We start from the raw sequence: 15,064 nt of genomic DNA on the forward strand, positions 1-15,064 counted from the left end.
TAGTTATGCTAATGTTTGTAGTATAGCTAGCAATATGTTTGGGAGAATGCACTATAGAATGCACGTATTCTTTTTGGAATATGCTCACGCATCAGGCTAATATTAACATTTTGTGACTCTAAGGCGTCTATCACTACCTCCAGACATGCCTCATGCAGGTGTATATTACCATTTCTGTACATGTATCACATAGGTGTACAATAACATTCCCACATGTGTCACACACATGCATTACTCTCTCCATACATGTGACAGGCAGGTGTATATTTCTCTCTGTATGTGCATCACACAATTGTGTATTACTATCTACATACATGTGACAGGCAGTTGTGTATTACCTTCTCTGTACATGTGTTACACAGGTTTGTATTGCTCTCTCTGTATGTGCATCACACAAGCGTATATTACCATCTCTGTATGTGTGTAGAGCAGGTGTGAGATGCAAGAACACTCACAGACATAATGAAGATAAGCCAACTGCTCATATTGTGAGAAGAAGACTAGACATCATCATGCACAGAAAAATCTGTAAAAATCTCTCAAGTGCATGTAAAAACACTGATGACATCACAAAAGTCATCAAGTTTGTATGGCAACCTGGCATGAACCAGTGGCAGATCATGACCATCAATGTGCTTGGTCCAGACAGGTGAGAAAGCTGGGCTGTTAAACTGAAGGCGGTAGCTTTTATCCCCTACAGCAAGACTGCCCACCTCAAGTGATACAAAATCGTAGGTGTATGACTGCAAATTAATCCCAGTATGGCAATTTGCCCAAGAAATGGGAACTTCCCATGGAAACAAAATGGCACTGAATGTAATCAATTACAATCTACCGTGGGTAAATTTCTAAAAATATGAACTCACAGACAGGCAGAGAACTTTCTGTTTTATACATTCATTATGTATGTATTATCATTATTATTCATGTAGGAACATGGGACGAGGTGTGTCCCATCCTCTGATACATACACACACCTAAATCATAACTTTTTTTCACACTACATGTCCCACAGTGCCTCTGGAGGACAGACACATACTCCTGATGCTAGCTGATTAACTCATACACGTCCAAGCACGTCCCAGGGTGCAGAGAGCAGAGCAACGACGGGATCCTGGCAGAGCTACACACCCCTAGCCTCAGCATTGCTCCCAGTCATTGCCGGGAAATGACACAGCCGGTTTTGAACCCAGGCTGCAGAACTCAGCCTGCACTTGGAACAAGCATTTTTCAGTGCCTGAGCACACTGAGATACAGTGCATATCTAGACTCAAAAGGCGACCACCTAATGGACCTGCTATGAAAAACCTAAAAGATTGGTATTGTCCAGTATCTCCTTTAGTTAGCCAGAGCTACATCTAGATGTAGAAAAGAAATCAATTTTGAACCAATTAAAATGGTAGTCCTTACAATAAACACAGATTTACTGCAACAGCCCTGTACTTACACTGCTATTGTCAGTAAGTTGACAGCCCACTTTACAACTTTATTGCAGAAAATGCAATATGCAAATTGTTATATTGCTAAAGCTGAAAGAATATCGGTTTATGGAAGTAGAAGTTGGCACTAAAGCCATATTTTACTGCTGCGGAAGCAATGCAATATTCAAATAGTGTGATCAGTTCTGCCAATCAAAGCCAACTGACTCAATTGAACAAGCAATTGGTTCAATCTCACTGGCTCACCCAATCAAGACAGTATGACTGATAGTGATTGCTGATTATCATACACATTATATCAGACCAGGCCTGGATACATCATCAGTTAATCCAAGGCTTTTACCCTGAAGAATGCTGGTTTTAATACCCAGTGGGCCACTGTTGTCATAACCTTGAGCAAGGGACTTAACCAGAATTGCTCAGTAAATACACAGCTCTACAAATGGATGATATGAGAGTATGTACATGGCTGTCACTAAGGATCTCCTACACAGGTGTGTAACACATGAAACTACGGCAAAGGTCAATATGCCCTGTGTCACAGAGGTGTATATTTTCTTATTGTTTAGTTGTCTTCAGTTTATGCTTATTAGCAGGTGTTACCCAAACATGTGAGAATGGCCCACCAGTTACTTCATTCAGGTTCTTCCCACAAATGGCACAGAACTATCAGTTACTGCAGGAAGTAGCCTGCCAGTACGTATATTCTCCAACTTGTTTCCTAAATTGATTAGTGCTGCTGTAGCAATCCTGGACAACTGATTTTGGAATTAATGAAATGCCACCCCCCGCACTCCATGTGGTTGCCAGTGTTGGTGAAGTGGCACAGACAAAGAGATCTGATGTTGCTTGAGTTCTTCAGGAGGGAACCTCAGCAAGAATGCTGTTGTTCACTGTGCAGTGGCAACCGGTGTTAGCACATTGTAGGTCCACATTACACAGCATGAGTGGTTGTTTCTGTCTGAGCCTGAGGCTGAACTGCCCCATCAATACACCCAACTCCTACAACATGCCATGGATGAGTTCTCAGCAGGAGTGTGTGCCTATTACAGTTATGACTGATTGCAAACAATGTATGATGTGGTTTGTAGTTGCAATTTTTTTTTAAATAAGTGTTAACTGCATGGTAATACATGCCCGGGCATTGTACTGAGGTCATATATTAACACTTTGAGGGCCAGGCTTGCATTCAGGGCCATCCATTGATGTAATGTTTAAACCGCATTTCTGTCTTTCACTGACAAGGGAAATCCAGAGGGTAGTGCTGGGTATACCGGAACAGCCTGTTTAAACATATCAAAGTGCGATGCAGTGAGGATGGTGCCGGAAGTTTAAACCCTGCTTCCTATCAACATCTAAATCAACAGGCATGAGAAGTATTCAGGTGGCTGTCAAAATGGGGACCGGGGAGATTACACCCATAAATATCATCCGATCTTTACTGCCCGGTGCAACGGACAGCACACGACAAGCATTCGAGATACGGGAGCAAACTTACAAACTTCTGAAAGGGGAAAAAAAACAGGAGTGCACACATCCTACAGAAAAGGGAATTAGAGGCAGGGAAAGGTAGCAAAGTGAGAGAAATGAATGCTGGGATTTTGTAACTCAAGAGTCCCAATCGGTCTCAGCTCAGTGGTGCACTGAATTGGCTGGTCTCAGCCTGCGGAGCTCAATCAATAGTCACACGCACGTACGCGCACACGAATACACACACACTCTCACACAGCAGTGCCCGCGGCCGCCGTTCCTCCCACAGTGGCCCCAGGATGAGGCCGGTGCAGCCGATTGCTCCCGATCACGGACCTTTATTGACGGCCCCATTAATGAGTTACAGGTGAACCCGTGCGTGACGCCGCTGCTGAGAGAGGAGCATCACCGATTTTAAAAAGACAAGGACATGACCCGACACACACAAGACCACCACAATTGCCCCTCGACTGGATGGAATAGTTTTAGGGGTTAAATCCCAATACACTATCAATGGCTAAATAGGAAGAGTCTTGGTAATCGAAAAGTGCTCAGTTGAGTTTTTATTGTTGTAAATATATAAATGTTTCTTATTTTTAGCAATAATGACAGGAAATTCACATCCAGTGTGTTTCTCGAGGTGGGCCAGGGTTGGCAGATGGACAGTCTGTTGCACAGAAGTTTCTGCTGGAAAGACTTCACCACCGCATATTGGAAATATACCCCCCCCCAATGAGGTTATGACATTGTATTTTCATATTTCAAATGAATATTTTCCTTTTTCAAATGAAAGGTTATGAAATCGGAGACTGACGCCTTTGACAACCTCATCTCCTCCTGCCACTGACTGCCTCGGAGCCATGCCCACACCCCCCGAATTATAGCTTCCTTCTCTCGGCACCTTTTCACCTGTCGGTGCTTCTTTGCCAAGGAGAAAAAAAGAAGAAATAAGACAGAAAAAAACACAAGCCATATCAGCCCGAGTTCGATTTTAGCCGTACGATTTCCATGGCATTGACATTGTTTGAAGGTTTTTTCTTTGAGCCACCTGTCCCTTTTCTCTCCTCCTCTCTCTGTTTTTAATTCTGGCCCGGAGAGGGGGATTATGCGGGGGAAGGCATGCGTGGCAGAGGGAAATTTAGTGGGTAAAGACTGCCCAGATTGGCGGGATGAATTAAACAGATAGAGCAGGAGACGACGAGGAACCATGTAGAGCAGAGCGCCTCGCCAGTGTTGGTCATTTTCGAACCGTTTTTTTTTTTTTCTAACCGCGAGGCAGAATGCAATATCTAAATTAATAAAGTGATGAAATGAGTTTGTGCGGCGGACTTTCTGCTGTTTGACTTTTCCATCTGGATTAGTGCAGGCTGAATAGCCGCTCTGTTACTTTTGTAACGACTGCGCGACCCTCTGTTGGAATCCCCCCCCCCTCTCCCCCAGATAACCCCCACTTCGTTAGCATATGATTCAGCTTCCTGGCCTCCGTGACCCGAGAGCTGGCTCGTGGACAGAACACGTCCCATTACATGCATGGCTTCTGTGATAGAGACGTGACATGTCTCGTCCTGTAGGCGGATACCGTGACATCCCTGGGCTATGGGGTGTTCATGAGGGAGTGCAGGGGCTGTACCTGCAGTGTAAGGCACCTTTTTAAGAAATACCTGTCTTTTTTTGACACTTTTGCTGTAACAAAAGCTTCCTACCTGTCAAGCAAGGATATGATACATACACAAACATATATATATATATATATATATATATATATATATATATAGAACCAGGCAATATGCAACATTTATTTTGGCATATACATGTAAAAAAAATTAAATAATAAATAAATATAAATAAAGAGATTAGGCAGAGGAATACTTCCCAACTGTGACATGAATTTGGTAAATTCCTACATGACCACTGTGTGTCAGTCAAGTACTATCCTCAGCGCAGTGTCTCCAGAAAAACCAAGGCCTCTGTCTTCCTGCCCCGCACAGAAGAGCTTTCTCTCCAATACTGCCCAATCAATAGTATTGACTGAGCTGAGGGAAAGACACACCGCCGGGTGAGCCCGGTTTCACTAATGAAGAATAACAGCGATAATTACAGCAACAGTAGCACAATTACGATTAAACACTGTTCCTGAATTCCCTGTCAACCTCATGGGTCACCCCCTTCCTGACTGCAGACTCGAGTCTGAGGGTACAAAAAGAGAGGCACGCTAGAGGCTACTTCATGTGAAAACGGGAGCCATCTCTCGGAACGTGACCACCGAGTGACATTTCAAATCAAAGCCCTCTGAAAAACCCAGCTCCCAGTGAAGTCGGGCTTTTCCATTAGTGCTGATCGATGGATTTGCGCGCCGTGTCATATTTCTGTCACACCGTGGGCCCCAGCACCCTTTATCGGAGAGACCCGCGACAGGGTTGCCAATTTCGACTAACAATCCGTCGGGGGTTTTTTGCTTCTCCATGCTCCAGTGGGTTATTGAACATGGCGCCCTGAGTGGGGCCAATCGCAGGCCCATGGCATGGGGGGCTTATTTCAGCTGCTCTCCCAAGTTACGGATACAGAGTGTAGAAATATGTACGTTCACAATGAGCAATTCAACACCATGTTTTTGAAAACTACTGAATGCAATTCGTAATACACACTATCAATTCTGTATTTCGAGGATGGCACTCTTGATTCAGGATCTGTGTGCCTACTTGCCCAACCTTACTGAATGCACTTTTTGTAAGCTGTTGTGATCAGAGCACCTGGCAAATGAATAACTGCACATGTAAACATACATGGTGACTGCTGCATTTCGAAAAACTATGCAGTCTAAAATATAACAAAAAACAAAGGGAAAGTACTTAGTTGGAACAAATGAGGTCTGTAATATGCCTTATAAGGGACATTTAGTTGGTATTGTTTTGGTTCAACACCTGTCATGGGGTTAAACTTTCAAATATTTAGTCACTTTTTTTTCTAGAGGATTGGAGTGAATTCACCAATTAGATAGTTAGAGCTGTATTTAAAGGGCAAAAAAAAAACAGAACATTGATCAAACATGGGAGCTAGTGTCTGTAATACTAGCATTTAGACAAAACACAGACAGTCTGTTGTATTTTCCTCCTTGATTTTCCCATTGCTTGTGCTGAGTGGGGGTGACAGAAGTGTGTGTGTTTGTTATGGAGTATGCCCTAGCACCAACAGAGTTTAGTAGTAATTAAGCAGCCTGAAAAATCAGTCAGCTTAAAGGTTATTTTAACTCAAATACAGGTGACCTTACATATTACGATATGTCTGTGTTGTTCTACAATTGCTCTGCTGTGCATTTAATGTTTCATACACTACTATGGATAAACTGTAAAAACCATATGGCTTCAAAGATAACATACTAACAACAAGGAAAGGTGTTTAGTCCTGTAACCTGACAGACTAAATAAAGGACCATGCCCTGCCTCCTTCCACATGCAGTTTCAAAGGACATTAGGACATACTGTAGCATTACTGCAGCACATCACAATACCTATCAAGGAGAAGGAGTTGTAACGTTTCATGGTGCAGACCCCCCCCCCAGACTAACAGTCTAGACCAGACATTTTTGACTTTTTAAAATTGTGCCAGCATCAATGCCATGGTCCGGTAAAGGTTCTCGGTGTACGTACACCCACCACCCACCAAAATAATTGTTCACGGCCCCGCCACACCCATTCCACTCAAGTACTGAGAAACGCCCTCTAAATGACGCCCACATTCTTCCACACTACGTAACAGAAACAGCTGGACAGGCAAATCTCTTTTCAATTTTTAACACCCCAAAATATTTTCAAATATACAATAACAAACACACAACAACAAATTATGAATGGTTTCAGAATGAGAGCAAGCACAAGGTGTAAGATGCAATTTCTTACGATATGATAGCACATGTAAAAATAAGCAAACAAAGGGAAGAGCTGTTTATGGTGAAAAATGAATGTTTTTTTTTGTGGCTTTTTGTGGTGATGAGCTTAAATGTATAATGGTGCTTAAATGTCAACTTCAAGAGTTGGGTGACAGAGGAAGGAAAAACAGAAAGATATATTTATAATAAAAAGTGATGAGGCTGAGTACATGCTGTGTCAGAACCCTGACCCGCTGTCCATCACAGCCGCATGGCTCAGATACGGCGCACTTATCGATAAGATGATGCATGAGGCAGGAACGCGTAGTCTCCGCCTGGACTCATCACTCAATCGGGCTGTGAGCCCCACCGCGGTTGCTTCTCTGCTGAGATCTGATGAAGTAGAGCCTCCGTCCACATAATTCACCCCCCCAAAAGATTACACCTCCATAAAGATCCCCTTCTGATGCATAAGCTCCAGGTCAGCCCACTTACAACACCTCCCCTGCTCATCTTTCAGCTGCAACTGAAGTTGTTTTATTAGTCTCCCCTGAGTCATCATGTGGAATCTTCCACAGACTATTGACAGATTTCAGGAATAGATTAAAAAAATAAACAGTCCCCTAGAGTCTTTATAGCTGTGTTTCCATGGCCTTTCAGTGCCACTTTCCTAAGAATGTATGAGGAAGAGTGTTAGCCCTAGGTACTTATCAACAGCACCACTCACCCTAGGCAACACCAGCTCTTATCAACTTATACACTGCATGTTGAGCAAGCCAGGCTCGCGCCTAATCAATACCGCACTGCCACTGCCCGTTTTCCCCGCAGCTCTGATGGGAAGGGGGAAGAGCAGTTAAACCAGGCTGTAACCTGTTTAATTGTGCCCCATTGTTGTATGAATTTGTTACAGTGCTCTTCCTGACTCACGGCTAGGTTCTCATCAGCAGCTACAACGAGCCGCACTACTCCAGGAGAGGTAACAATCAATCAGGCCTTATTAAACGCACCGGGGCCTGTCCCATTATATCAGGCCACTTCACTGCACGCCACTGTATTTTAGCCTCAAAAGTAGACATTTTCATCTCTCCTAAATGAAAAAGGGAGAGGCGCATTGCAGGATTCCAATACATATTTAGAGACACACACTCTATCTCTATATGACAGACAGACAGATAACTCATTCCTGAGAGATGGTTTGAGAACAGTGGTCAGGGAGACACTACACATCTGAAACAGTGAGCTAGAGACTCACGGCTGCTGCACCTCCTCATAAAACTGCAGACCAGAATGAATTCACCTCAGACTCTGACATATAGAATGACTTGCGACTGGTCACTCGGTGCCTGGCTGACGTTTCTGTGTGTCAGCAATACCCTTAATGTCAGCATGCCAGTTTGCTCTCTAACCTGAATAATAATCAAGGGTCTGTGTGTCTGGGAAAATGTTAACACTACACAGCACAGACTATAAGTGGGATCTTCGGTACATGAGTGGTACACTGTACCGTACAGATGGTCACACCCTAGAATAACCACTCTGCACTGCACTGCAAATAACAGCAACTGCCGCAACATCAGAGAGACAGCTGCAAATCTCACAGCATGCAAGCGGACCTATGCCAGTCCTCACACCTAGACAGAGACCAGCGGCATACAGATCAGCATACTGCTCAAGGACTTCAACTGCAAAATCTGCAAGGGAGCCGAGCACATGACTCTGTTATATTCAGATCCTGTTATATTCGGGTGGCGCTGTGATCATTTTTGGAAGGCAACTATTGAGAATTGTTAAGCAATTTTTTTCAAGAGCCAAAGACACCCAGAGGTTTAATGGAGCAATGGAGGACCCCGGTATAATAAGACCAAAAATGTGTGTCAGTAAGAACAAATGAAAAGCATGAGCATGAATGCAATTTGTATGGATCGATGGACTCTAATGCGCAAACTTATTTATTTCTAATCATGTGGCATTATCTATGGCTCCAGTCTAGTGTGCTATGAAATAGATGGGAACCGTGCTGTTATGTCTCCCGGAAATCCCTGTAGGAGAGTGTCTCCATCCCCCCCACCCCCCCCCCCACTTTCAAGTCGATGTAAAATATTCTCGGGAGACGCGAGCAATTCATTTTGTAGGATATAACAGAACTAATTTTCGGAGTGAGCCATACTTAATGAGAACCTCTTTGAAGTGTAAATCCTTGGCCCCTTGTATCAGCCAGATACGGTCTCCAAGGCTGTCTGCAGGTACTGTGGCGTCTCCCATTGGTGCCGCTTTATCTTGTTCTCCCAATTGGATGATCAGAAAGAAAAGCCGAGCCTCCTTTTTTTTTTTTTGCATTGCAACTATGTTGATATGCTACCTATGGAAAAAAAACAATGTCAAAAGAATTTCTTGGCCTGACAGCAAAAGCACAACTTGGCAGGTGGCAATGTTTTTGTTGGTGTTCCTCAGATACGTATCCCTGTGCCACAATTTTAGTTTTGTGTACAGCTGTGTATAATATACAGCTGTGCATCCGCTGTATATTCCTGGCACCGATTCTGTGAGAACAAAGCAAACTATCATTTGAAATTATTAGAGAAAATGCCATCATCTTAACATTTATGCACTTGGTTTTTCCTCTATCTAGGGTTCCACTGGGATAAATTTTTGTCCATCATAATTACAGACATGGTTGAGAATATTCCAACATTATGAAAATTTGCCTATCATTTCCATAGGTCAGAAAATCATTGTTCCACTCCTATCACATGAAGTATCACCAGAAAGAGAGCATGCAGAGATATGCTTTCCAATATCTTAGTAATCCTCTGAATTGACATGCTCTATAATGAATAATTCAGTTTGGCTATGGCTATAATATTCACTGACGTTCACAGAGTTCCACTGTGCACACCACAGCTCTGAAGTGCAAAAAACAATGATTCGACATCAATGAACGAGCTCCAATTTATTTTTGCTCTTTAACTTAGAAAAGACATTTTTAATTTCAAAAATTGAATATTAATGGGACAATAGAAATTATAATGATTAGGAATGCCTTGATTTTTGTCTGTCAAAATGACAGATGGGATTAAATAATTTCCATCAAAATTTGGTAATTATCAGCTACCAGAAACCATGGTTACATGAAACATACCAGAAACACGAGTCAAATAAACAATCATTTCAAACCTTTTTTCCTGAAATGTGAAGACAGGTTTTAAAAGCTCAGTCTGATGAAAGACGTGTCCTTTTTTATCTGTATTATGCTTCAAATATGAACTCAACCATATATACGCAAGTGTGCTGTATGTGTCTTTTACTCTGTGAAAATTCCCATTTTTTCAACAGCATACACATTTAAAATAAATGGAACCAATCCATCTTTGTGTCATGAATTAAAACATCTTGTCTTATTTCAAACTAAACGGCCTATCACAGTGGTAGGATGATATAAACAAGGAAATTAAGGGGGGGAAGCAAAACATTTACTTAAAATTTTGCTGTCAAAATTCAATGAGTTTAATTAACTCATCGCTCACCACATTTTACTCCTGAAATTACTTAGTGAACACTGACATTTGGCAGAAGAAGAAAGCTATATGAAGATGAGTTTAAGAAAAACTAACCTGCAGCATTTATGGCGTATCTAATTTTATGAGGCAGACTTGCATCATAAGACCTGTATTTTAAATTCTGGTCATGTGGTGAAGCTAATAATCCTCAGGATGTCTTCTCAGTGCTACATGCTGATTGGATGGGGAAATATCCCAGATGTTGCAGATCCCAGTACTTAAGGACCTCTCTGCATGTTGGTTTCCATTATAATTGAATTCCAATACCTTGATTGGTCACTTTTACTTCACTGCTAATGACCAAACATCTGTATGGTCATTGGAATTCCTGCTAATTAAGAAAGGCTGTGCCACAATGTATGTCGTACCCCACTCCCATCTATGGGCCACATGCAATTAACAGCCATCTGTAGCACAAACAAGGATAAGTCGTTTTTCTCATCAGAGGCTTCTGAGGAACTTGACACTCTTCAGATATCAAAAATGCTATTGCCAAGAAAATACAAGCCGTCTATGGTAATGAAGGAAATAAAAGGTGAGCTCAATGAGACATCACACAGGTGGCAAAGGCCACACAGTGAAGCACCAAACAAGGAACAAATTCAACACATGTGAATTTCAAAAGAGGTTCAAGCAGGAATACAAATGACTGCATGAAGGAGTCCCAAAGGGGTTAGCTTGAGCTGCTATGCTAATATTATGTGGAGAAAAACAGAGGTGTCACAAATTGATGTCTTTGATGTGTCTTTTTAGAATCGGAAAGCGGAGCATCCTCCAGTCCCTCCCCAGTGGTTAAAATACCTTGAAAATACACTTGAGAGAAACAGTGTTGACTCCTCTCTTTTTGTTAAACATAGGACACTGCTGTTTCTGTTCCAAAATTCAATAATTCAACCTCATTACACAAGCTCCTCTCCGATTGGCTTTCACAGGGGTGTGGACCGTCCTCAGACCTCTGGGCGGGAGCGGAGAGTGCAGGCCGGAGACGATAGCAGCTCTCACTACCATTTGGCGCTTTATGAATATGAATGTAAGGCCTTATTAATTCCTGTGCCGTGATTGCAGCCTGGCTGAACGCATCATTACACCCCCCCCTCGCCAAGGAAGGCAGCACACGAGGAGAGCCATTCTGCTCCCACTGGTCTGTGGACGCAAACCAAGCCCAGCACCACGTACTGCTTTTAACTGATGCAAATTGAACTTATTAAAGGATGAGGAAACAGGAGAGGTGAGAAAAAATATGAAGGTTTAAAGTGAGTCAAAGTGCTGTCCGCCAAGTCAGTTATAGGAAACAAAAAAAGAGGTTTTTATGATCCACTATCATGTTTCAATAAATGTTTGACTAATGAGCAGATATAAACCATAGATACCTGTATGAATACAATGGCACAGTGCTACTTATAGTAGTTTAAATAGTAATGACATTAATTTAATAAGAGTGATTATATTAACCAATTATATAAATTATATATTAATTATATTAACAGTGCAACTATCACTATATATTTATCTATAATATATAGTAATAATTTATTATACAGTTTTATTTACAATATATGCAGATATGAATTAAATACATATATTACTACTCATTTATTAATAATATTAACAATAGTAGAGCTGTCATAAAAACAGTGAACACCCAAAGACACAGACACAGTGGTGTGAAACGTACAGTGGCCGCTGTGACTTACCAATACTGTCTCCACTGGTCGTCCTCAAAGACGTCCTCCGGGATGGGATCGATGAGGACGAGGTCTGACACCTCCCTAGGGAGGAGGAAGAGGGCATCTTGTGATGAAACGCTGGCATCTCCTGTGCCATTCCTGGCGGTAACGAGGGGCGAGATGTATCACGCGGGAGCCTGGCTTGCCTGTCCCATACACCCCCCCCCCCCCCCCCCGGAGATGAATGGGTCCCGGTGACCGCGAGGCAATATTTTCATTCTCACGATGTCACCCATCCGCCACAGCTTAATTTACCTCCTTAACCGCTGCGCATCCTGAGAGGTAAAACTTTAAATCTCTCGCCCCCGAGAGAGAGAGGCCATGGTTCGTGTTAATCATGAGGTTAGGGAAGGAGGGGGTGTAAGGAGGCGGGGGGGATTTATGTCTTGCTCTTTGATAAGTGCAGAGTCAGGCAGAGGACTTCTGAGTACTTTTGCTGCACTGATGCAATCGATGTGTCGCATGTCGCAAATGTCAACCGCTAATTCTTACTGGGAGGGGGTGGGTACTTTAAGGAGCCCCGGGGTAGTCCTATGGCAGAATAAAACCCAGGGAACGCATCGTACCCATCGAGAGTTTATTCAGGCCTGTTTATTACATGTCCACATGGCAACTTCCACAATTTCACATTTCATTTGCAACATTTACAAAAAATGTAAAAAAAAAATGGAAATCCTGTTAAAAGACTATACAGAGTGACATTGCATTGAAAATTTGAATATTTAACAGTTTTATGCATGGAACTGAAAAACTGACCTCAACTTACCCATGTTGTGGCCATGTTTTGTTTTTCAGTGAGTTTCTATTATCTATAAGCTCATTACCGCCCGTCTCACAGGTGCAAATGAGTTAGCAGAGCACCTGGGCTTTCATCCTGCTTTTGAAGTTCTGTATTGTAGACAAGTTTCTCTGATGATTGGACTGTTGTAACTGTATCACTGATCACACTCTTTACTATTAGATGTTTAACGCTTCTGTCTTGATTGGCTCACAGACATCATTACACATGCTTTCAGAATGTATCTGAGGTGGGGTTCTCCTCAGTGGCAGATGTCTGCATACTGTGCCTTACGTACGTGTTTTAGTGCATTGCTCTCCACGTGCATTTGTAATAAAATGACTTTGCTGTATTAGCCTCCTAAACAGGCTGGAGTATGATTTTTCCTCCACAATGATCTAGAAATAAATATTCCTGTGTAGTCTTTAAAGAGATCATTTCCAAGATTTCCTTTTCCTAAGTGACAGATTCATTTAAAAATTTGGCCTCTTCAAGTATCATCAACGTTATGCCATGCAACTGCAGCACATCTTAATACACAACATAAAATTAAGGAGAGTATATTTTCTGGCACTATGGCACTGCACCACCCACTGAACGATGGTGACCCTAATCTGTACAAGTGCATGTCATGATGTCAACCAGTTGCCATGTGCAGTTGCTATTGTGCATGCAAACATAGTATAAAGAGAGAGAACTTACGAATCGTGGATGTGGCTGTAGAATCTCCCATTGAGCGTACCCAGTTCGGAGCCCACCAGGACAAAGGGCGTGGCAATTTCAGCAGCCTTGATGAGACGGTGCAGATCGTCCACCATTCTGGAAAAGACAACAGTTCACTTAGCCAACTAAATCCAAAACCAATGATCATGTGACCTACTGCTGACCCCATTCATCATAATAGCACACAAGTCCTCTCACATCACAAACCTGAGCATTCTCATTTACATAAAGCCCAATGAGACTAGGAGGTGGAGGGCTCCCAGTAGCTAAAAAATCAGCTTACAACATGGTGATCTTTTTGCATGAAAAGATTTAAGTGCTTCTGGGAAATAAAAAAAACAGCACAAAACACCATATATCAAGGCAAGGACCTGACAAGATGCCAAGGCCTTCTTTCTCAAACCTATCATAGAGCAGTACTAACATTCCAAACTGTATAGATACAGACTGAAAATCAATAATGCAATACCGAGGTTGGAGGACAGTGAGACCCTGCATTGCGCTATGACTTTCTGGCCTGAAAAGGCATTATGCTTAAAACCTGCCAGGACTTGGGTCCTGATCAGCTGGATGGCGGCAAATATAAAAAAAACCAAAAATGTTTTCAACATACACAGGCGGACAGAGAAAGCCCCCTCAGCTGCCTTGTCTTGGTAAATGACGACAGCAGCAAATAAAAACAGAGGAAGAGGCTTCACCGCATAAAATGGAGCTCCATGCAGTCGGCCATCTGTTGTGTGGTGTCTCTAACACTAATAAATCAAAATTCGGCTCAGGGAGGAATGAAGAGGTTTTCACTGCAGCAGGGAGGGGGGAGGCAGCCATCAAAACGCCAGCTTGCCAGGTTATTGAATTCTGGGAAATTGATTGCCTGCATCAACATCAGAGCCTGGCTCCTGTCCGGGCCCGCCGCCAGGGTAAACCATACTGCTGACCAGCCGCACGATGACATCCCTCATCCCTCAGACGGATTCAGCGCTCGACGATGCATTACAGTGTCCGAGACAAAAAAGATTACGGCCGAATAAGAGGTGGCGTGGGACTCAGGCCAGAGCTGGGGAGTGGCAGTGTGAAGTGTCTGACGCGTGCGCTCCTCTGATGATTGTGCATGATCACAGCAGGCTGTGAGCTGCGAAGCCAGGTTGAGACAGGTCACACTCAAGCTGAGTGCAACCCTGGATGCATGAATCACAGCTTCCTTTGCTTTAGGGGAGTAGGCAAGGGATCATTAAATTAAATATAAAAATGTGCACTACAATGCATCATGAGGGGTAGCAGTGTGGAATAGCATTTAGGGAACTGGGCTTGTAATTAGCTCATGTGTATTCCAGTAGGGACAGCACAGTTGTACACATTGTTTCAGAGTAACATCTAGCTGTACAAACACATACTTTTTTGTAAAAAGGTAAGCTATATAAGTCACTTCAGATAAGGCACATTAGATAAGAAGACCTGCTATTAACAATAACAATTAACAATGATGATGATATGATAGAGCAGTACTG

General features: G+C 42.7%; 1 protein-coding gene across 2 annotated transcripts in view; it reads right to left on the reverse strand.

Annotated features, from left to right (window-relative positions):
- The window catches only part of si:dkey-122a22.2, a 32,344-nt gene that overhangs the window by 5,675 nt on the left and 11,605 nt on the right, over positions 1 to 15,064 (reverse strand). For both annotated transcript variants that reach the window (XM_036539385.1, XM_036539384.1), the window contains exons 6-7: positions 13,539 to 13,655; positions 12,026 to 12,100 (exon numbers count right to left, since the gene is read on the reverse strand). In XM_036539385.1, coding sequence (XP_036395278.1) covers positions 12,026 to 12,100; positions 13,539 to 13,655 — 192 coding nt within the window. The remainder of the gene's footprint in view (positions 1 to 12,025; positions 12,101 to 13,538; positions 13,656 to 15,064) is intronic.

This window comes from Megalops cyprinoides, chromosome 10 (assembly GCF_013368585.1).
Source record: "Megalops cyprinoides isolate fMegCyp1 chromosome 10, fMegCyp1.pri, whole genome shotgun sequence".
NCBI classification, from domain to species: Eukaryota; Metazoa; Chordata; class Actinopteri; order Elopiformes; family Megalopidae; genus Megalops; species Megalops cyprinoides.